The 24,915-nt window shown below is 44.5% G+C and overlaps 1 protein-coding gene across 6 annotated transcripts in view; it reads right to left on the reverse strand.

The window, feature by feature from the left end:
- Positions 1-24,915, reverse strand: part of FHIT (fragile histidine triad diadenosine triphosphatase) — a 1,455,268-nt gene that overhangs the window by 17,131 nt on the left and 1,413,222 nt on the right. For all 6 annotated transcript variants that reach the window (XM_082663608.1, XM_082663605.1, XM_082663607.1 and 3 more), the window contains one exon: positions 6,820-6,926. In XM_082663608.1, the coding sequence (XP_082519734.1) occupies positions 6,825-6,926 (102 nt within the window). In that variant the 3' untranslated portion in view covers positions 6,820-6,824. The remainder of the gene's footprint in view (positions 1-6,819; positions 6,927-24,915) is intronic.

The following is a 24,915-nucleotide window of genomic DNA, read 5'->3' on the forward strand; positions in this document are numbered from 1 at the left end:
ACAGCATGCCCTACAGGTTTTGTTCTTTAATTACTGTTTGAACTAATTTCTCATAACTCAAACATCTCCATCGTTTATTATCTTTAAAATAGAAATCAGAGGGAACATAACGCATCTCCACGTTGGCATAGCTGATGGGCCCTCGCAGTCTCCATGGCCCACCATTCATTATAAATTGGAGGTAGTAGAAGATACTAAAGTGTCCTCTGGATCCTCAGAGAAGTATTAAATCCAGAAGGAGCACAATTTAGAGCTGCTTTTGATAGTGTATCCTGAACTGATTGGTTGCATGCCCACATGATAACCTGATTGATGCCCCTGGAGTGTCAGAATAATGGAGCACTTACGATATAAGAGGTGGCTGAGGGACAGGTTAGGCATAGGCTGGAGTGAACTGCATAGCTACTGCATAGCTAGTAGTAAATGATGAGTCAAAGATTATTCAGGTGAATTTTCATAGCCTTTCTTCATATTAACTGCCCACGACCTCTAGGAGGGTCTTTTCCCCCCACCTTCCTTTCTGGCAGAGACAAAGACAAAATGAGAAGAGTGGAAGAGTGGAGAGAAGCAAGTAGAAAAAGAAGAGTCTTGGCAGTGGGTAGACATTTCTAGAAGGTTTCTGCCATATGAGAGTATGCGGGTTGATATGTGATAAATTATCCATTTCTGGAGATGAGATGAGGATGAAGATGATGGTGATGATAGGCTTTATCATCATTTTGCAAGATGCAAGGAAAGCTTGAAACTTTTTAAAAAATTAATATTTTTTGGCTGCGTCGGGTCTTAGTTGCGGCATGCGGGATCTTTCATTGCGGTGCACGGGCTTCTCTCTAGTTGTGGCGCACGGGCTCCAGAGTGTGTGGGCTCTGTAGCTGCGGCTCGCGGGCTTAGTTGCCCTGAGGCATGTGGGATCTTAGCTCCCTGACCAGGGATCGAACGGGTGTCCCCTGCATTGCAAGACGGATTCTTAACCACTGGACCACCAGGGAAGTCCCAAGCTTGAAACTTTTAAAATTTACTTTTGGGATTTGGACTACACTTTTCCGAAAAGGAGACTCCGTGCTGATGGATCATGTATTTCCAAGGTTCAGAAGAGTTAAAATTGCCTACAGGACACTAGTCATTTCTCCCACCAGTCGAATGAAATCTCAGCAGAACAGTTCGGTAGATTTCTTTTAACCATTACTGGCCTGGGAAATCTTTTGCCTGAACTATTAGGGACATTTTAGAGAAAGCTGGATCTTGGTAAAGCATTTTAAAAATAATGAAACAGAACTAAAAACCCATTTTGGAGCCATGGGGTGGACTTATCTAAAAGAATGTTTATAAAGGGAGGTTTTTAAAGTATAACTAAATGGTTCTTCTTTCGGGCTATGATAAAATAACTCATTTAATGGGACATTAGATTTGATTATTTCTCAAGTCTCTATGATTCTATGGTTTATCATTCCCAATTTAGGCCATAGGGGCTTGATTTATATTTAGCTAATCCAAATAACTGAGTTTTTAATTCCTTGCTATTGAAATCTGGTTCTGTAAACGTAGTCTACACAGAAGGAGGGAAGAGGCAGCATAATCCAGTAGAAACATGGGCAGGAGAGGAAGAAAAAGCAAACGAAAATATCTTTGTTTAAGATGATGCATCCTTTATCTAAAGCGCTTAAGAACATACTAAAGTATCAGTATCCTTAAACAAGGGCAAGGGATCGTCTCTTACACTTCCATGCTAAAGAAAATCTTTTCTTGTATCAATCTGGGGACGGGCTGAAGGAGTGCTGGCCAACACTTTCCTTGGTATTGAAGAGACCCCGACATGGGGATTACCTAGTGGGTTTAGGACTGAATTGGCCAAGGAGCTGAAGTTAACTCTTCCTCTTCCCTGAGGAAACATGAATACTATGATCTGCTCCTTGGGTCTTTCTCATTGGAGGCTGCTGAGCTGAGAGGAGACCCTCTTGGAGAAGGCTGAGATTTTTTTCTAAGCTGTTGGGGTAGATTTCAAAAGGTACAATTCAGTGACCAGAATGTGTGCTAAATAAGTAAACCTGTCCTTTCTCGTCCACTTTGACTATCCATGATTATGATATGTGTGGTCCTGTGGCTGAAATTATGGTGATTTTTTCAAAAAGTCTAGTGTCAAAATTTTGCCTTGACAGTACATCTGTAGCTACTAATAATGCTGTTTTGGGCTGACTCAGTTGCTTTGAAAGTGCACGGCTGTGTTATAAGTAAATGAGAGGCAACCAATTATCTATAAAGTAATGGCAAGCACAGAGGAGAGTTTGATGAATTACAAACGAACTCTGCTGACACAGCAGGGTGTGGAGACCTGCTCTGCTCTGACTTTCTATCAGAGTTAGGGGTGATGCTTGCATATTTTACAACACACCCCACCCAATTACAACATGGGGTGGGAGTGGGAACAGGAGGTGATAATAAACAAGGGTGTGCCGCGGCAGCAAACCCAAGTACTGAGTACCTAGAGAAAAATACTATGTTCCAGGAAGGATGCAAGGTTAGATAAGAAACGCAGATCCACCGTCATCTAATATGATTTATAACATACACTAAAAGAGCCGTCACAAAACCCCTACCCAGGAACTCAGCCCAGTGCGGGGAGGCAATACCCCTACCCAGGAACTCAGCCCAACAGGGGGAGGCAATGCATAAATTCACCTAAGCAGAAGGCAAATGCTGAATTCCTGGAACCAAACAAAGGATGGCTTCAAGAGGCACAGGAAACGGTTTCTAGTTTGGGAATGTTTATCTCTGTGGTCCTCTGGCAGTCTTGTCCATGCTGAGGATTAATCTGGGTTTATGCATAAAGAAGCTACAGAACAAGGTCGATTACTTACTGAGGGGTTGCTAGGTACTTCCCTACCAAGCATTCAGCAGAGAGCCGCTCTTTGCCTATCACAGTCCCGTTTCCTAGATAGGGCATCTCTGGGCATGAGGCCGGACATTCTTCTCGGCAGTGCGCTGGTTGTTAAGGTAGACGGATGGCAAACAGATCCAATCGGCCCAGAGCCTGAGCGTGCCTGTGGGGTGTGGTGCAGGGCTTCCTGCCTGGAGTCCTTCATCTAGGTACCAGTCAGCGGCCTCGCATCCCCAGGGAAGCTCGCTCTGGCCTCCCGCGTGCTTTTCCCTGTGCTGGGGGAGAGACACGGGGAGAACTAGCTTAGGGGCTGGAGCAGGTCTGGAGTCAGCTTGGTCAGGTTTTGGATTCTGACCTCTACTGCTGTTTTCCAAAGATGGGTATCGTTGGCCTGTTTAAGATCATTTTAGCTGATCTACACTGAATCCCTCTGTAGGTAATTCTCTTTTAATCCTTTTGAATAGGGCAAATGGAGAGCCTTGGTTTGGTGCCAACCTCTCTAAGGATGACCGGCAACCTCAGTGCTGATAGCAACAGGCAAGCAACTATGCAGAGCTGGAATTCATCCGCACTGTTTTTCTTTCATGGTTTATTTTTTATGCTTAACTTCTAATAATAAGTAATACTTGTTTCTCATTGAGGCTAAGATATAAAGTTTAAGATAACCTGAAATTTTAAAGGTGAATCTCACAAAGATGAGAAAAATCATGACAAAATGGGAATAACTGAAATTTGTGCAACACACTGCCCACGCTCAAGGCCATGTGACGTAGGCACGCGGTCGACTGGTGGAGAAAAGAGGGCAGGAGTCGGCAGGTCTGGTAGTCAGCAGGTGCGAGCTCAGCCCCCTGCAGCCTGGCTGTCTGCTGCTGGGGAGGCAGGTGCTGGAGGGTGATGAACAGGATGTCGAGGAAGCCCAGCAGGGGAGGCACGTCCTCACCGAAGGGCCGGCGAGGCCAGTAGAGCGGATGAAGAGGCTGAAGAGACTATTTGGAAGGTACAGGGGGGCTGGGATAGGGTGGCGGTGCTGGCTGGACACACGGGCTCTTCCAAGCAAAAGGTGGGTGGTGAGAGACGAAGGCAAGGGCTTTCGGGGTGGAACTAGGTTCAGGTCTGAGCTCTACCCCTTACTCGCCGTTTACCTTAGAGTAACACTTAAATCACTGAGTGAGTCTCAGTTTTGTCATCACCTGCAAGATGGGAAAATAACAGAACCCAGGTCTTGTAAATTCTCGGTAATGTGGGCGATAGTCATCGACCCCGGGGCTGAGCCCCGTTGTATCTGCCTGTGTGTGTGCTGTGAAGCGTGCAGCTGTGCACAGTGAACGACATCAGAGCCTTTGAACTGGCTCTGCCCGACACTGACTGGACTTGCTGCTGAGGGTATACTCAGGAGAGCTTGGAGAGGCCAAGTTTATCTGAATTTCAGATAAATGCTGAATACCGTTTTATTCACTACCTAAGTACCTAAGTCTAGGTACGTCCATATCTTGCATGACAGCCCTATTTGTTAACCAACTTCAGAAAGTTCCACGAACCCCTTAACATTGTGTAAACACTCGGTGGATAGGTGCACTTTGAAAAGGGAGGAGAGTGGGTATCAATGATCCAGGTGGACCAGCTCCATGATCAGGTTTCCTAGATGAATGTTTCCTTTCCCCTTTGTCTCTAAAGAGAACTATATACAGTCCCTGTCTCACACTACAGGTGGTAAGGGTGCTCTTGGTGAAATCTTAGGGCCCATGTCTAAGTCCCTCACCGCCACGTTACTAGCTGTATGCTCACTGGCCACATTATCCCTCTTGTTCTCATTCGCCACGTCTGACTGCTGGGAGAACTGAAGGTGATTTGTTTCGTCTGTAGCAAAAGACCCTTAAAGAGAGCGGTTAATGTTAGTTCATTGAGAAATGCACAGGCTCTCTGGCAACAGTCTGTGTGACAAGTTAAGGTGGATATCTTTGTGGCAAGACTTATGAGGCAAGTGGATTCACCTGGCAGACAGGGGAGTTAGGCCTCAAGGCAAGACAGAAGCAAAAACTGACAAAGCAGAGCGTACAGGAAACTTGGGTAAGAAGTTTACATTCTCTAAACAGTCTAGAAAACACTTGTAAGATAGAACCCTACAATTCAGCAGGCCTCGGGAACAGCCTGGAGCTTTCCTGCCTCTCCTGCCTCTCCCTGAAAGTGCCCATTACATAAGAAACCCAAAAAGAAAAAAAATTCAGCCTAGAAAGTTGAGTCTGAAGAATGGTGACCGCATTTGAACAGGACATCCCAAAATGACACACCGGCTTTCAGAAGAGGAATAGAACAGGGTTTGCATTCATGCCCATAGGCCTATGTTCTTAGGTAAACTAGCTAGATCCTAAGGGGAGGTGGAGGAGAGAAGGGGAGAGATGAGAAGGTGAACAGCGGTGGAAAAGGTTAAAAATAAAATATCAAAGACAGCTTCTGCTACCACCACGCTATATCCCTTCAGGCAACTGGGTGCAGAGCTGACAAGCCAGTGACATGGGAGAATAAAATAAGCTTTCTAGATGCAAGGGCCTGAGCACACAGCATATGTGAACAGTAATGGAGGGGGAGGTAGTTGACACGGGGTCTTTAAAGAGGTGGGGAGAGAAAGACCAAGAAATGCACATGTATTTTAAACTCACCAAAATAGACTTACATTTCCAAATGAAAACATAATACTACAACCAATGTGTTTTCTAGCTAAAAGTCATAACTACCAAGTGGTTGATACAATTTGACATAATTCAACTGCTACCAGTATTTGTTCACTAATTGCATTTTTCATTTGTATCTGATCTACTTCAGCTGCTTATAACATAAACACATTCACACAAGACCAGATGAAGCAGACGATTTTAGAAAAGAAAAGCTATTTAGAGAGGAGGCTCTTTATCTGGGGTCCATAATTCCTAAGGAGGTTTATTAACAGGGGTGCCAGATAAAATACAGGACCCAGATAAATTTGAATTTCAGAAAACGAATAATTTTTTTTACTCAAGGTAGGCCCCAAGATTTCACGGGCACACTGTTTATTAAGGCGTTTCAGACGACGCACGAGTCCCTTGACATTGTGTAAAAATGTGGAAAGGAGGTTGGCTATAGCTTTCTATCAGAGTCTTAAATCTGTGATCTCCCGATAGTAAAACATCATTAACGGAAAGAGAGAATTCTCTTTGCCTGGCCTGAGCTTCCCGGCAGCCAAAGCCAAGGGGCCAGTTTACCGAACAGCAGCAGGAGAGGAGGCCCAAGCGCAAGGAGAGCCTGCCTGGCTGTGGCGGAGCTGTTTCAGGGCTCCCCACAGCCTGACGGGAGTCTGAGAGTTGAGCCTGAGGGCAGTGGGACTCCCTGGAAGGGTTTTGATGTTTTAAAGGATCGGGTTTGCCTTCCTTACAAACTACCTCCAGCTGCTCTGTGGAGATTGGCTTGCAGAGGGGCAGGAATGGAGAGGACAGAGGGGACAAGGGCCTGGGGTGGGCTGGAAGGAAGGGAACAGACCGGAGCGGTATGTAGAAGGTGATGGGGAGTCGGGAAGAGAGACCCAGAGGCTGGACCAAGTGCCTCAAGGGTCAGGGTCCTCTCCACTCGGGCTTTAATGTTTGTGCAACCACCACTGTAGAAAGTGGGTGCGGCTGCTTTTCTGCATCCTCATTATTTCTTTTCGGTACGCGGGCCTCTCACTGTTGTGGCCTCTCCCGTTGGGGAGCACAGGCTCCGGACGCGCCAGCTCAGTGGCCATGGCCCACGGGCCCAGCTGCTCCGCGGCATGTGGGATCCTCCCGGACCGGGGCACGAACCCGCGTCCCATGCATCGGCAGGCGAACTCTCAACCACTGCGCCACCAGGGAAGCCCAATCCTCATTATTTCTTGAGTGAGGCTCTTGCGGGGGGTGGGGTTCTGAGCGATGATAAAGTAAACGTACAGTCTTTACCTGCGTCACTGAAAGTAGCCCCGCAGTGCCGCGGCTTCGGCTGCCATCTCCTCCTCCGATCTCCACAAGGCTGGGGAGTCCTCCTTCTCTTTGTCATGTTTCTGGAGCTTCGGAGAAGAAAACTAGGCTCATTAATAGGCCCTTGGGATCTCCGTGAACAAATCTTGGGGGAGCGGCCGAACAGCATTCGCAAATCAGAGGCCGGGGGCGCGCGTGTCTTTCTTTTCATTGTATTAGTTGCCAGAATTTGAAAATGGGGAGGTTTTGTGTACAAATCCACATCTCCAGCTTTTGTAATACAATAACTAGATTAGGCTGCTACATGTGGTCCCTTCACCGCCTTGTAATTATCTGCTGAGGTCGGGAGTGGGCGTCACAGACGGGGGACACTCTGCATTTACCAAAACCCTCACCACTCTCAAACATCGCGCTTGCCCAGCATCATCCATTCGTTTTACTTCCCAGACGCTGAAGGCATTACGTTTGCCACCTACCCACAGTCGTTCCCCAAGCTGGCCTGGGGTTTACGTCCTCTTCTCTTGGGCCTAGCCTCTGTTATATGAGCTCTGAGCAGTTTCGCTCAGCGAGCCAAAACAGCCCGGGCTAATTTATGAGAATAATGAATAGAAGGGCCACGAGTACTGAGTAAGAAATAAAAGAGTACATGCATTAAAAGAGGCTTCAAGCAGGCAAATGGTAAAAAACAAAGAAAAACTAAATAAAAAATTAAACGAGGAAGCATCAAAAAATAACAGTTGGTCTTAGACAAAGGAGCCCTTTTAAAATCCTCTTCAGACACCCATATTTATTTAAAAAACATTTGTATATGTCTCCGATTTACATAGAGTGAATCAAATTTCAATTCTATCAGAGAGAGAGAGGGTGTTGTCAGAACTCTCTTCTTTAGAAGAGGTCAGTTTTTCACCTTAGTCCTATTGCAATTTAGTTTTAGTAACTGAATTTGTTATTCCTGTGCGTGGCTCTGCACACTGTAAAATGCTGAGGGTATAAATTCTTACAGGAGGCACAATGTACTATTTCGTGTTAAGTCATTTAGGGAGATTGAGGCAAACTAATAGCACCAATGATAACTAGTATTCATGATGTAAAGGGAGGTTTCTTCTTCACGTATTATTTCCTTGTGCATCATTTCGTTTAATCCTTACTATAGTCCACACACAAGGCAGGCACTGCTTCACTCCTCACCAAGGAAGAAATTGAGTTCCGAGGAAGTTCATTCACCTATTGGAGATCACCCAGCAAGGAGCAGTAGTGCCAGGGGTGTCCCCGGCAAATTTTGCCTTTTAGTTTATCCTGGAGGAAGTGCAGTGCCACCAAAGAGTGAACAGCTCCGCAGATCCTGCTGCAGCTCACCGGGTACCGTCACCCAAAAGCCAGATCCTTTGACAAAGGAGCCTGCTGACTCAGGAAGAAAAGCCTCACGACTAAAATAGTGGAGTTTGCTATTTCAGGCCCAACTCATTCTCACTCTAACCCAGAGACACCCCCCGCCCCCCACCCTGGCAGCTTGCAGCCGATGGAGAAATGTCCCCATTATTTCAGAGCAAACTTTGATACAGAAGGCAAAACAGTGAGGGAACAAAGATAGCCTGGCCCTCCAGCTGAGCGCTATTTCTACTTGGCGTAAGTCTGAGCCTAAATGAGTTTCATTAGCATATAACCAGGACACAAGCATGTCATGGATCTTCCGCTCAGAATCTGGCTGCCAGCACGCTGGTTTTACGTTTTGCCACATAGATTTAATTCTCCTTAGTGGAAGAAAACCACATTAAAAAGTCATTTCCCTCCTTGCAGAAGCAGATATGACGCAATGGCTACAGGCGAGGCAAACGGGATTGTGATTTTTCTACTCAGGAACTGATTTTCATTTTGATACTAGCTTTAGGTCTGTTATAAATCCATCTTGTAACAATTCAATAGGATGACAAGGAACGATGCAAAGCCCAGGCAATATGGCCTTCCCACTTCTGGTGTTGAAATCCAGCATTAAGTGGTCTCATCACACAGATCGTACCAGATGAACGCAAATAATTTAGGGCCTGCAAACGTTAATGCCTCTTCGGTTATTAAGCTCCCGTCTGCTATTGTCATATGCCTTACAGATGGCAACGTTGTGCCAATGCTTATAAGTTGTCTATGGAAAACAGGAAATAAGTAAAACAAAAACTAATTGTATTTGCAAAGCTCTGTTGTATATGGTTTTTAAAACTTAGGGGTTTCCCTCCTAAAAGCCCCAGATGGAAGCGTGTAGCTTTCCTTAGAACAGCCGTGCTCAACCGCGGCTGCCCACTGCAATCACATAGAGAACTTTAAAAACTACAGACGCCTGGCTCCGCCCCAGGGATTCTGATTTAATTGGTCTGGGGGCAGCCTGGGTGTGGGGATTCTTTTCAAACTTCTCAGGCACTTGAGAAGCAGTGCATTTGAGAGAAGATTGTGTGTATAGACAGAGGCCATACACGTAACAGAAATAATACCTTTGCCTTTAAACCCGTTGCCTACAACTCAGTCACCAGTATGGAGGCTTTCCTTTGCAAACCCTGCTCTGGAACTGTAAAAAGGGAGTAGTAAGAGGTGTGATTAGTGATGTGCGTGACACGTAGTAAGAGGAGCTGAGGGTTTGCTACTGCTGCTACCATGACTATTATTATCATGATTATTGTTATTATTATTATATGCTGGATATACTGTCCCCTGACAGTGACCAATGACCAACCCACAGAGGTTGTTTCCAGGGGTAAAAGTACCTTTACCATCTTCATGGTTTCCCAGTGACCTTTAGCTTTTGGACCTTAGCTACTGTGTGAAAGGATTAACAGCCGTGATCAGGATTCAAACCAAACCAAACTAATCTAATGAGACATTCAAGTCTGAGGAGGAAATTTAGCTCCTTCAGCCCTAAGATACCAGCAATAATTCCTACCTCTCAGAGTTGTTGTAAGAAGTGACTGAAGTATTACTGGAGGCTCCTGACAGGTAAAGGTTAAGGTCCTTAAAGTAAAAAGCATGTGGTGAAGGTCAAATGCAGTCAGAATTACCCTGGGAGCACAGCTGCCAGATTTAGCAAATAAAAATACAGGGCACTCAGTTAATTTGTTTTACTATATCTCATGCAGTGTCGGGGACATACGTATACTAAAAAATATTCGTCGTTTATCTGAAATTCAAATGTAACTGGACATCCTGTATCTTATCTGGCAACTCAGTCTTGGAGACCCCTCAGGAAGGGACCATAGGAAGTGCTTGGTTTTATTTCGGTTGTTTCCAAAACCACTTAGCTGTGAATCCTGGAGAAGATGGAGGAGACTGTCCGAAGGAAGGTCAGATTCAAGGCTAGCATTTTATGCATTCTGGGGCTTATTATTATTTTTGCATGAAATGCAGAGGAACTCATTAGCACTGTTTAAAATCCACAGCTCGTCTGTTCTGAGATGCACAGGTTTTCCCATTGTAACATCTCTGAAATCAAAGCATGTCCTACAATCAACGGTGTGTCATAATTTAATTGGCAGTGTTTTTCTTTCTTAGTAGTACATAAAATAACAGTAGTTCTTTCCACTAGGGTGTCTGGGATTCACTGCTGTATAGTTCTCCATCTCTTTCCTCCCTGCTGTGAGGCCACAGAAGTTAAATCATGAATATGCTCAGCACCAAGGCTGATGTAACGTCTATTCCTTCCCTTCTCCTTATGCAACAGCAAGAGTTGAAACTCTTTTCAGAAGCATGGTTCTTTGAGGAAGGCTCATGCCAAAGTTACAAAGTTTGCAGAAAGTCGAACCAAAGTCTTTATTCACATTCCACAGAGGGAAGTCTGTGATGGCTCCTCGAAGTGAATTCTATTTCTATACAGCTTTGAAAAGAGATTAAAAAAAAAACCTGTATCTGCAGTCTTCCTGCTTTATCTGCCTGAAATGATTTTGGGGGAAGGTAGTGTTAACAGGATTGCTGATTGAAGTACTGATACGTGTCGATTTTGACACTGTGCTACTTCCTGTGCATTGAGTGTGTTCTCACGAGGCATGTGGGGCAATGATTAATTCCCTGATGTAATGCTCAAACTGCCTTGACTATTGACATTTTTATAGCTCTGTAATGGAATAGAGTAGGAGGAATGATTCACAATAATTTAAACGTTTTTTTCAGAATTTAGAATTAACCTGTAGTAAAATGCCAAATTATCTTCCAAGAGCAGAAAAACAATTTAAAGCCACTTCTCAAAGAAGACATGGCTGAATATAAACTTGGGTGGCGGTCTAAAATCCATCAATATCTTTCATTGTTTAGTTTTGTAAAACAATATGAAGAACGGAGAGTTTAAACCATTTCTTACAGGTTGATGGTTCTGCTCAGACAGGTGTTTATATAAAGTATTACAAGGAAAATAATTTCAATGGGAAGTATATCCTTAATTTTTTTAGATCTGACCCTCTGTTACTGCTTTGAATTTAGCCAACAAGCCTTTGTTGAGCACATGATATACTCCAGGCACTGTTCTAGCTCTTATGAAAGCTATAAAGATGAATAAGACAAAAACCTTTGCCTTCTGGGGTCTCACCACCCAACAGGGCAGACAGATTCATACACACATCATTTAGTCCAAGTCAGTATGATATAAATACTGGACTAGAAGTTCTATCATAGTGCTCTCAGGATATCTGGGGGAGACAATAATTCTTACTGGCATAGGGTCTGCGGTTGACTTTAAAAAATCAGGATTTGCACTGGCTTCAAAGATGGTGATGGGATTTTAAGGACAGCGTTGTTCTCGGCAATGGGAACAGCTTCAGCAAACACATGAGGTATCTATCTGCCAGCTCTCCTGTAACCTGTGCCCATCATCAGCTTCACCCTCCTCTGGCACTACTCTTTCTTTCATGACGAATGCTGCCCTGGCATCCTAGCCATGCCTGCCCACCTATCAGAGTTGTTGAGAGAGCTGAAACTCAGTTGCCATTTTGAGAAGCTTTAACATTCCATTGCTTAAAGAAGGGACCCACACCCCAGTGGCCCAAAAGATGGCCTCCAGTTCTACAGTTCAAAACTGCAGAAAGTTTTGAACCCTATTGAGAAAGATATTCCCCTCCCAAATCACCTTTCAGTCGTCTGAGTAATCAAAAAGAAAGTCTCCGTCGGTAGGAGCTTGTCCTGAACATGGTACCAGTGTGACCTCTAACAGAATGAGAGGTACCATCCAGACTGTAGCTAGAATATAAGACTATTTTATTTAGATCTTATTTATTTGAGGCTTATCTCCCATTTATGATGCCATCTCAAGTTTCCTTTTAAAGTAAATCTAAGTTAAAAATAAGAGTCAATTTAGAAAATATGTTAAGTAAAAATTTGGGAAACATGGCATTCACCTCGGGAGATGGTCCAGAGGTGGGAATTGGAGCGGAGATGGGGGAAGTGACTGCAAACGTGAAGCTTGGGCCTTTCAGAACATGCGACAGCCATGTGGGCGTGGTTTTTTTCATTGAGTTGAACAGTAGAAGGCTCCAGAATTTTTTTATGACAGATGCTTAGAAGTCAAAATAATTTCATATGATAAGAGCTCTGAAGAGAATCAGAGCAGAGTGATGTGCAGGGACGGTGGAACTTTGGGGGAGGGGTGTCTGGAGCAAGGCCTCATGAAGAGGTGCCCTTTCAGCTGCGACATGAGCGATGATTAGAGGCCCACGGAGCAAAGGGCTAGGAGGACAGCAAGCGGACAGCAACCTGGAGGGAAAAGGAAGCTTGGCATTTGAGTAACTGGCTGCAAGAGTAAGTGCGGGAGATAGCGGGTCCCTTACAGCTGGTGGGGATGGCTAGGAGGTTTGGATTTTATCTGTGGTGCAGTGGGAAGATATTAAAGGGTTAGAAGCAAGGAAGTAAAAGGACTGAATAACTTTTCATAAAGAATAGCCCGGCTGGAGGAGAGGAAACAACCTAAGTGTCCATCATCGGATGAATGGATAAAGAAGATGGGGCACATATATACAATGGAATATTACTCAGCCATAAAAAGAAACGAAATTGAGTTATTTGTAGTGAGGTGGATGGACCTAGAGTCTGTCATACAAAGTAAGTCAGAAAGAGGAAGACAAATACTGTATGCTAACACATATATATGGAACCTAAGAAAAAAAAAAAGGTCATGAAGAACCTAGGGGTAAGACGGGAATAAAGACACAGACCTACTAGAGAATGGACTTGAGGATATGGGGAGGGGGAAGGGTGAGCTGTGACAAAGCAAGAGAGTGGCACGGACATATATACACTACCAAACGTAAAATAGATAGCTAGTGGGAAGCAGCCTCATAGCACAGGGAGATCAGCTCGGTGCTTTGTGACCACCTAGAGGGGTGGGATAGGGAGGGTGGGAGGGAGGGAGATGCAAGAGGGAGGAGATATGGGAACATATGTATATGTATAACTGATTCACTTTGTTATAAAGCAGAAACTAACATGCCATTGGAGTAAAGCAATTATACTCCAATAAAGACGTAAAAAAAAGAATAGCCTGGCTGGGGAATTAGAGGGAGACAAGCTAGTGCAGCAACCAGAGAAGAAGTGGTGGGAGCTGGGAGGCTCAGGTGCCCACAGTCAGGGTGGTGGTGGGTCAGTGCAGTGTGTGCGGTTAGTGAGAAGGCTCAGCCCCTCCCTGTACATGGACCTCTGCCTCTGATGCTTCCTTCCAGGCACTCTGTAAAGCACACATTGATCCTGGTCCCCTGCTCAAGGCTGCTCTGAACCAGTGTGAAAAATCACTGCGTTTCTGCTCAATACATGCAGAACACTTCCCGAAGTCCCTAAGAACCCTTTCTGGACCATTTAGATTGGCACTGAGTTATATTTCATGATCTTGATGCTGTCTCACTCTCTCTGTCTCTCTCATACACATACAGCCAGCATCCTTTGAGCACATGTTTTGTCCCCAAACACCGAATGTCCCTTCTCTAAGTACTGGTTATTGAGCAGATTATCACCACTTTGGGCTTTCTTGGTGTCCTAATGAATCACCTCTTGCTTTCACTTGAGGCAAAAAAACCCAAAAAACCATGACTTGTGTCATCAACCTCTTGCTACCACTTCTGCTTCTTTAGAACCCTGAGATTCTTCAAATATTTCTTTGGGCAAAAATATGTTCATTTCCTCCGTTCTTTCTCTCCATGGGAGGGATCCTGTGAGCTGAAACTCTGGACTAACCACTAGATTACTGCAACCAAATTCCCTGCAGTTCCCTCTGTTCACTGTTGAGTTTCCATAGTCCAGTTCTTTGCCCTTTATGGAGAGAAATTCTGGTAACTGATGGAGCATTCATCATTTGATTAGCTGCCAGAGCTTTGACTTGAGCCTAACTTGCTTGAGTAGAAGCAAAAGTTTTTTAGTGCTGCCAATGGGGCCAAAATGCTGAAATAAACTATTAATTAATGACGTCCTACTTTCAAGGAGTATAGAGTGTTGATGTTTAAGAATTTGTAACCCCCCAAAGTATTTGCCAAACCACTGTACTATAACAGAACCCAAATATCCATTAAAGTATCACATTGTCAAGCCGATTGCCAAAGCAGCAAATGAGACTGCCAGCATCACAATTTGGATGAGATGCTACTCAACTGACTAAACTGTGAATGGTCTTCAGAGCATCCCATACACCCTACTAACCTGTACAAACCCAGGTGAACAATTCTGGTCTGCTGGGGTGCACACCTGCCATCAGAAAATCGCTTTAATTGGTGGGACATTAAAGTTTGCAGTTTTCCATCAGAAGCTTGTTAGGAGCAGTTCAGCAAAAAGCTACTGTGGCTTCTGGCCCTATGCAGGGTTGATTTTAATTAAAACATCAAAGGGGTCACTTCCGGTCAGGGGAGCGAGCCATGAAGCTAACCTGAAATGTGCACCTGATGAAGGGAGGCCCACCTGGATCTGCCGTGCTGCAGGCCACAGTCTAGAACTTCCTGACAACGTGACATCGGGCAGCTGAGGAACAGGACTCAGCAACGGGGCTGTGAGGGAGCAGTGAGGGTTGATACAGGAGTCGCCGCGTTTGAGAATCATCGGCATAGACAGCGTGAAGGGCAAAGTCGGCTTATTCTTAGGGACACCCCACTGCTGAAATTTTCCTCATAGCTTACTACAGTGAGCTTCATGTTTAACCCTGCCTAATAGTGGGGCTTAGCATTTCAGCTGACGGTCCCATGTACAGCGGTAACCTGGCTGCGACGGTTCGGTAGAGAAATCAATCGCGCTCACCCAGGAGTTCTTTGCTCTTCCAATTACTAAAAAAAAAAAAATCCAAAAAAAAAAAGCACTCAAGGGCTTCCCTGGTGGCGCAGTGGTTGAGAATCTGCCTGCCAATGAAGGGGATATGGGCTCGAGCCCTGGTCTGGGAAGATCCCACATGCCGCGGAGCAACTGGGCCCGTGAGCCACAACTACTGAGCCTGCGCGTCTGGAGCCTGTGCTCTGCAACAAGAGAGGCCGCGACAGTGAGGCCCGCGCACCGTGATGAAGAGTGGCCCCTGCTTGCCACAACTAGAGAAAGCCTTCGCACAGAAACGAAGACCCAACACAGCCAAAAATAAATAAGAAAAAAGAAGAAAAAAAAAGCACTCAACAACAGCTGATTTGGTAACAAGCCTCCTGTCTAGTTCCCATGTTTATGGTAGAAATCACCAAATCACAGTAACATCCATCTTTGTATCCTCACTGCTTGCTGTGTCTGACACCCAGGAGTAGGTTTTCAAGAAACATTTGTCAGAATAGGTCTCTAAGTTACAGCTTCCCTCCCAACCTACTGGCTGTGTAAGTTCATCATCCCCATTTTCCAGAGGAATCAATCATCCAAGTCTCTTAGGAATGTAAGTCAGGAGAACATCGCATGGCTAATTAGGAACAATCATTGGTTCGGATCAGAAATACAGTTTACTGGCTTCTAGTTCACTCAGGGATCCACTCTGTAAATTTTCCTTTGGTTAACATTTTTGAAAACATGGGTACTAAAGCAGTCCAGAAAAGAAAACCAAAGTTGCAAATAGAGATCAGCCTCTGAGCTGGGGTGCCTCCTCTGTGGGTGGGGGGCGGGGGAGGGGGCCAGTTGTCTCCCAGGGCAGTTTTCAGTTAGTAATTGCTGGTCACTGACGCCTCGCCCCAGGCTCCACCCTATCTGAGTTTTCCTGGTTTTTCCGTGGGTAGGAAATTAGTGAAGTCACAGGGACTAGAGATTTCTACCAGTTTGATTCCCTCCGGCCTCCTGAGAAATGAAATGAAGCGCCCTTGGAAAGGGAGGTTTGTGATGAAGCAAACTTCAGAGAAGGAAGCATTTATTCAAAAAGCAATTTCCTCAGCCAGTCATGCTCTGTAAGCCTTTCTTCCCTCCATGTTTAGGACACTGGTGTTTGAACAAGAGTGTTCTCCTCCTTCCTCCCTAGAGTGATGTCAACCTGTGGTACTCAGAATGAGGAAAGGGAAAAGGCAAAGGGCCAATTTCAGGTTTCGTTTGAATCTCCTGAACTTTTTATTTTCTATTTGCTCCTGCTACAGTATGGCTTCTTTTTTATCAAAGGCGCCTTACAGAAACTTTAGAAGCATGGTCCAGGCGAGACAGCTTATCCCCGAAGAGGGTGCTAAGAGAGTACACCACCAAAAATTCACCGCCATAGACATGGCCTCAGAATCCTGCTTAACACAATGCTCCAGGCAGCTACAACTGGGCCTCAAAATAAAACCCATTTGGAGAAGCTGAACTAGGTTAGGGGGTTGCAAACATGGGTCCCCCAAACACCGGAAACTCGTTTGTCTGCAGAACTCATTCAATTAATCAACAAATAGTAAGATGTCTTCCATGTGCTGGCACAGTGCATGGCACCGTGCAGGCTGGGCAAGGCTGAGTGTGTTCAGGAGGCTTACATTCGAGGAGAGAAGGCAGGCAATTAGCAAGGAATCAAACCTATTACAGCCGTGAGAGAGAATAGTAGAGATAACTATCAGTACATTAGATGGTATGATCAGGAAAGACTGCTCCGAGGAGGTGACAGTTAAAGCTGAGAGTGATCAGCAAGTGCAGACACCCAGAGAAACACGGAGGCATCTGAACGCTCTCTGAACTGGCTGAAGGCCAAGGACTGAAGCCGAGTGAGGAAGCACCCAAAGAAAGGGCGAAAGAAGCAGGTGCTTCTCCCTCCCTGTAGGACCAGCGGCGCAAGTGCTGGAAGAGAAGAGGGATTGGATGATTCACTGGTCGCATCACCTTTGTTCAGCACCCATTTTTTCTAGGCTCAGAAGAATAGCAATTGGGTGAAGAAACAGGGAGTCCAGATGTGGCGAGGTGAAGGAGGGGAGGCCAGTCTGGCCTTCGAGCATGGGCAGTGCCGCTCCCTGGCTTGAGTTTTGCTTGCTGGGTCTCTCCCTCACCTTAACATCAGGTCTTGCTAACGGGAAGCTTTCCACAGGAAAGCGGATGAGCAGCAAGTTATTTGCACAAGTGGTGACCACCATGGAGCAGCGAGGATGCTGGCTGACCTCGGAAACTTCTCTCCGAACGTCAAGCCTATGTTTGGCAGAGCTGAAAGAGCTCCCCTAGCGCCAGCCGGCCAGGTGCCTGGCACCGGGACCACGTGCGGGCAGATGAGAAATGACTAACAGAAAACCTGTATTCCAGGGGTGCTCACCACTCCGCTGGATTGGTCATGCTTCCTTCTGTAAACAAGACGATTCGTTCTGCCTCTGGTTACAAAACTTCACCCTCTGAAGCTGCTGTGCACCCCTCGGAAGTAACCTACCCTCCGTGACTTACAAACCCATTCATTTCTGATGGAGCTGTTCCAATGCCCTTCAAAGAACCTGGCCGGTGTACACTGCACAAATTAGGAGCCAGCCTTTCCCAAACGCCTCTCTCTATTTCATTTAAAAACCTTCTTTGGGCTTCCCTGGTGGCACGGTGGTTGAGAATCTGCCTGCCAATGCAGGGGACACAGGTTCGAGCCCTGGTCTGGGAAGATCCCACATGTCGCAGAGCAACTAGGCCCGTGAGCCACAACTACTGAGCCTACACATCTGGAGCCTGTGCCCCGCAACAAGAGAGGCCGCAACAGTGAAAGGCCCGCGCATCGCGATGAAGAGTGGCCCCCGCTCGCCGCAGCTAGAGAAGGCCCTCGCACAGAAACGAAGACCCAACACAGCCAAAAATAAATAAATAAATAAATTTTTAAAAAGTAGTTTCTTTAAAAAAAAAAAAAAAAAAAACTTCTTTAATGAAGACATAAAGCCTTGGTTGCGGCCGGAACGCTAAGCTTACCAGGCATGACAACAGATGTTTGTCACAGAGGATTTCAAATGCCTTTAAAAACAAAAGAACAAAAAAACCCCAGAATACTCAAAAGAAACTGAGACTTCCTTGTTAATCGGCTCAGTTGTTCATTTTCTATACCCTATAAGTGACCGTAACTCAGAAATCGGCACAGACAAGGAGATATAAGGCAACTGCAAACACACACACACACACAGACACACACACAGACACACACACACACACACACACACAGCTTCGCCTGAGTGAAAAATTAAAATGCAATACCGACTCATGACTTTTTTGAAGCATCAGGCTAGAAGAAACATACCCTCACCTTTTTCAGCTTCCTACTGTGCATCTCTCAATTATTTATTACTAAGATGATCAAAAGGCACTATACACACACACACACACACACACACAGACACACAAATACAAAAATCCCAGGGTTGGCTCACATATATATATGGCTTGATTTTAAAATATTAGTATCTTTGATATTCCCATTAAAGCTGAAAGTATTATTATTGGGAGTTATAACTTCAGGTATGAAAAACCCATAAAAATCTTTTGAGGAGAGTCCTAATCTTTTAATTAATCTCACCTCAGTGCAGCTCAAGGGTTTAAAGGAATTTGTTTGGTTGGTTTTAAAAGATAAAAGATCAGAATGCTTTAAAATAGCTTTTTGTAATTTCACGTATCTATTTAAAGGTCCAGAAATGAATATTCCAAAACAGCTTGGGTCTAGAGTCAGGATTTAAAACACATATTTAAAGTTCCCTGGTCCAAACATCATGTGACATCCGTATCCCTTCCGCCATATTGCTGCCCAGGGGCGCACTCATGCCCTGCCTTGAATGTTCCAGGGATGACTATCCTACTGCTTCTCAGACAGTCTGACCCTAGTTGACAAGCTGTGTAGGAGACCATCCTTCCTCACCCTGGGTCTAAACCTCCCTTCCCCCAACTTCTACAGCTCTTAGAGTCACACCGCACAAGACCAAGTTAATGTAAAGATATTACTTTTGAGTACTGATGAATTTGAGCTATACCTAAATCTGGCAATACCACGGGCTAGAGAGGACATAAACCCTCAGGAGTGCTCTGGCATTGCCTGTGAGAGAATATATCGAAACAACCTCTTTGGGAAACAGTTTGGCATTATCTCCTAAAGCTGACATTCACAGTACCCTAAAACCCAGCAATACCACACCCAGGTATGTACCCGAGAGAAGTTCTTGCCCACATACATGAGAATCTTCAAAGGAGCTCTGATTAGAACAGCAAAAGCCTGGGCATGGCCACTTATTCAGAAAGCAGATGAATAAAATGTGACGTATTCATATGATGGAATATTACACAGTGGTCGAAATAATTGTTTGATAGAGACAATTAGCCCATATGGACTAATCTCAATAACATACTAAGGAAAAGAAAAATTCCCAAAAGATATCATGCAGCATGATACTTTTGTATAAAGTTGAAAAGTATATATTTTTGAGTTGTTTTTTAGGAATGCATAGAGATGCCTAAAACTAGGTAAAAAGGAGTAAAGGAATGGGGACTATGGGATTCAGGGTGATGGACAACTCAGTATGGGGGAGGGTGGGGAAAAGATGGGGTGTAGTCTTATCACATGGTTAGATATAGGATGTGGTACATGCATACAATGGAATGTCAGCCATAGAAAAGAACAGAATAACGCCATGTGCAGCAACACGGGTGGACCTAGAGATTGTCATACTGAGTGAAGTAAGTCAGAGAAAGACAAATATCATATGATACCGCTTAAATGTGGAATCTAAAGAAAGGGTACAAATGAACTTATCTACAAAACAGAAATAGAGTCACAGATGTAGAAAACAAACTTACGGTTACCAGAGGGTAAGGGGGGTGAGAGGGGTAAATTGGGAGATTGGGATTGACAGATACACACTACTATATATAAAAAAGATAACCAATAAGGACCTACTGTACAGCACAGGGAACTCAGTACTCCGTAATGGCCTATATGGGAAAAGAATCTAAAAAAGAGTGGATATATGTATATAACTGATTCACTTTGCTGTACAGCAGAAACTAACACAACATGGTAAATCAACTATACTCCAATAAAATTTTTTAAAAAAAGAAAAATAATCGTAGCTTTTGTTTTCAGTGATGCATGTGAAGATACGCATTAGCCATTAAAACATAACTACTTAAAGAACTATATGAAAGCAGGCCGTGAGTGAAAGCAAAGATGGCCATCCTCAGGCAACACTTAGAATTACACCACAGGATGACTAATTTCCCTTACTATGGAAATGCAGCTTCCATTCTGAGACCCTCCATAAGAATTACAACATGGTAGCACTTGCCATGTAAAAACACCGAAGTTATTAATTGGATTCCAGATGACTAAAATTGATGTATCCCTTCACTGAATCCCCCCCACCCCAGGATCTGTTTTGGAAATAACACTCCACACAGGATGCTGTTCTTAATGAAAACTGCTCTGCCTTAAGAGCTTTATGTCTGCGAGACAGTCATCCAAACACTCTCCCCTCCATAGATTTGCTCTCATGTCCTATCTCCGAAGCAAAAGTAATACTTGCCTGGATTTTAATAAACATGTCTGCAGTAGTGATATAAATTTCACATGCTTTCTGCATTTCATAATCTCTCTTAGCGCTTTTCTTTATGCTGACTGCCACGCCAAGACTGTATTTTAAGGGCTTTGTAGCAGCTCTGTCTCCATTTCTGGTGCCCACCTTAGGGGGCAACAAACAGTATGCTGATCGCTGTTTAGGTAGCAAGCACAGACATGATGTTGCAAAAGCCGTTTAATATCCAAGCTACTTTATTCCTCTCCCTCTTTAATGTTTGACTTTGACTCCAGCTCACTGACCTTAGACTGAAGCACGGTAGCCAAGTTATCAGTCCAAGATCTGTGAGTGTTCCTAATGGGTTACTCGGATGGTGTCTACCAGATGCCAAAATTAAAAATTTAAAAAATCAAGCAAACTAATGTTTTGGCACCCAAGAGGCAAAACAACCTGCTGAGGGACTAGTTCTTTCACTTCGCACGTGGTTACTCGAGCCTCGGGTGGAGAGGCAACTCAATCTACTTATAAAAGGAGTCAGATTTGGGACCTAATTCTTCAGCCAAAAGGCAGCTGAATCAGGAGGAACAAACACGGCTCTATGGAAAAGGTAGCCCTGTCCATGTCCGAAGGAGAGATGCTCTTGGTCCAATACTAGGGACCCCGCTGCTCTAGGGAAGTGGAAAACATCAAAGGATGGGAGCCCAAGAATCAAGACGGCATAATTTTGTTGCTGTTCTACTACTTTTTTTTTTTTAATTGATGGAACTCTAGTGAGTGCTTGCTAAGCGCCAGGTACAGAGATGATCTCATTTAATCCTTTTAACAGCACCTACCTCATGGTGCTGCCATGTCCATTTTCAGACGAGGAAATGAAGGCTCAGAGCTGAGATCTTAGAGCTCATGGGTTGTGGGACATCAGGGCCCGCTCCCTCAACCTGCATCTCCTCTCTCATAGAGCAGTGCTGAACATTTGCTAAGCAATAGGGATTAGGTTGAAGTATCGCCATCAAAGCACTTTTGTGAATGGAATCTCCTTGCATCAACCTTGGGGTAGCTAGAGGCACAGTGTCATCGTCCCCATTTTACAGAGACGGAAACAAAGGTCGAGAGAGATTAAGTGAATTGCTGAGTCTTCTGCAGTCTTGGACTGAAAGCCTCAACATGTTTCTCTACTAAAAACGACCTTCAATTAATAAATAACAGGGTGGCCTGCCTCTAGTTTCTGAATTGGAACATCACAACTGAAGAAGCACGTATTGGGGGATCTCTTAGTAAAAAACAGAAATTAAATTATAGGCGATGGGTCAGGGCACTTTCAGCTCAGTCTTTTAACCCTTGCCATGTGTGCTCAGTCCTGAGTTACTGGTCCTTGACCCGGCTTTCTTGGAATGATAGGCCCTCATTTACCATTTCACCCTCATCTCTCAACCCTGCACACTGTTTCCATCCTATTTGAGTAGGAGTGGTTCTTTAAACAACCAGCCGCCTCTTTCACCACCGGCCCTTTGCACAGACTAGTCTCTCTGCATGGAATACATTTCTTCTCCTGTTCCACCAAGGCTAGCCTAGGTGGTCCTTCAATAAGGTTCTATTTCAGGACATTTATTGTGTTGTAAGTATCTTCCCCACTAAATTATAGGCAAAGCCACTTCTATGAGCAATATTCAGTCTTTCCTTAACCTTCAAAACACTAACGCCACATGGTTCAATCTAATACCTTAGCAACGACCTGACCAAACCAGAGCTAAGAACATAGTAGTTCACTAAATACCTCTGGCCCAAATAAGCCAACTACAACCGATATTTAGAAGGGTGACACAGTTGTAACCATCCCCAGTCCTCAAAGAAAGGTTTGATGATGTTCTCTAAACCAAACATTATAATACTAATGCAGGGACGGAGATGTACACTGTAGAAGAGGATACAGAACAACATTACATTTCTTTGTAGCCCTCATCGATCTGAAATTTATGTTTTTACTTAATCACATTTCTATGATATATAAACTTATGAAGAATCTGAGTAGAAAGCCAAACCTTGGGTGTCCCTAGTCTTTGCCCGTGGATCCCCAAGGGCATCTCTCCTCTCCAAGGACAAGTGGAGAGAAAACTGCACAGGAAGCAGAAGAACAAATGAAAGATATCTTTGTGCCCACTTAGAGGTCAGCATTCCACCCTTATTTGTGATCCATAATTAGTGACAATTGCATTTTTTCAGAGTCTGGAAAAAAAAAAAACAAGGCAGCTGACCTCAGTTGTCCCACAGCTAGTCATCCTTTGAAGGAGACGCTTGAGAGAAAATGGAAAGGGCAGGGTGGTGCCCAGGCTGTGGTGCGGAGTATGCTTCGGGTGGTCCATGAGCACCGATGGCCAAATTCTCCTCCTGAGCTGGCCTGGTTCTGACACTCTCCCATCTTGTATTGGGTGAGGTGGGCATCAGCAGGGCACCTTGCAAAAGACTTGGCATGATGCCCACCCATCTCTATGAAGTTCCTTCTCATTGTGGGCACTCTTCTACGAGGATTCCTAATTGTATATGTGCACACGCTGTGTCAAATGCAGTCTCCTTTGCCTCTGCTCACAGCGTATTACATTTTTAATCAGTATATATAATTACTTACCACAAGCTGCCAGGCCAGATTTTCTGAGCATTAGTCTAATTAACTTAAGCTTGATAATTATGTTTCAGATACCACAGCAGTACACACAGAATTTGCAGATTATGCCGCCAGCTTATGTGATTCCAATAACATGTCTTCTCAGAAGGTGGGTTAGTTTTGTTTTTTTTTTTAAATGGCCATCTGATAATTACTTAGGTTTCAAAGTTTTCCCTTAAAAATAAAAGCAGTCTGCTATTTAAGACAGCTTCTCAAATCATTAACACAGACTGGACTGAAATAATAGATTTCTGTGTATTTGTACACACAAAAATCTTTTTTTTTTACTAATATAAGCTCAAGCTGAGGAAATATTAAAATATAAAGAATTCTGATGGTCGAATAACAGAACTTTCCATGTTTCGACTGGTCTATGCTTTGCCTTTTCCATTTACACTTGTCTTGATGAAACATAAGGGGGGAAAAAAAAGCAAAAGAAACAGAAAAACCCCAAGACTTATAGGCAAGAAAGGCCAGCTTCTGGTTGAATTAGGGCATGATAAACTCACATAAGGATAGTAACCAACTTACAGAGGGTTTGCTATGTGCCAGGCACTGTGTTAAGCCCATTTTGTGGATCGTCTCATCTAATCATCCTAACAGCCCTGTGTAGCAGGTATATGTTATGGGTTGAATTGCATCCCTCCAAAAGATATGTTGAATCCCAAACCCCCAGGACCTCAGAATGCAAGCTTGTTTGGAAATAGGGTCTTTACAGAGGTAATCAGTTCCAAAGAAGGTCATTACAGTGGGCCCTGATCCAATAAGACTGATATCCTTTTACAAAGGGGAAATGTGGACACAGAGAAGCCATGTACACAGGGAGGATGCCACGTGAAGATGAAGGTAGAGATCAGGTTGATGGATCGACAGGCTAAGGAATGCCAGAGACCAGGCCTGGCAGAGAGGCCTCAGAAGGAACCAAACCTGCTGACATTGTGATCTCAGACTTCTAGCCTCCGGAACTGTAAGACAACAAAATTCTGTTGTTTGAGCCACAGAGTGTGTGGTACTTTGTTACAGAAGCCCTAGCACGTGAATACAGTACGCATACCCATACTACTCATTGTGCAGGGGCTGAGGCTCAGAAGAGCTGTGTGATGTGTCCAAGGCCACACAGCTGTCACAGGTAAGGATGGAGTCCACAACCAAGCTTCTCCGACTCCCAAGCTCATGCCCTTGGCCTCACCCACTGCTCTGCCACACTGCCTCGACCTAGGAGGGTGGAAAGAATCCATGCAACAAATCCCAGAAATGGCTGGCATGCTGTGATCGTTTCAGTGCTTCTAAATTAAGAGTAAGACTGGGGTAGTGAATGAGATACCATCTCACACCGGTCAGGATGGCCATCACCAAAACATCTAGAAACAGTAAATGCTGGAGAGGGTGTGGAGAAAAGGGAACCCTCTTGCACTGTTGGTGGGAATGTAAATTGATACAGGCACTATGGAGAACAGTATGGAGGTTCCTTAAAAAACTAAAAATAGAACTACCATATGACCCAGCAATCCCACTACTGGGCATATACCCTGAGAAAACCAGAATTCAAAAAGAGTCATATAC

The sequence above is a fragment of the Grampus griseus genome (assembly GCF_964374135.1).
Source record: "Grampus griseus genome assembly, chromosome: 10".
NCBI classification, from domain to species: Eukaryota; Metazoa; Chordata; class Mammalia; order Artiodactyla; family Delphinidae; genus Grampus; species Grampus griseus.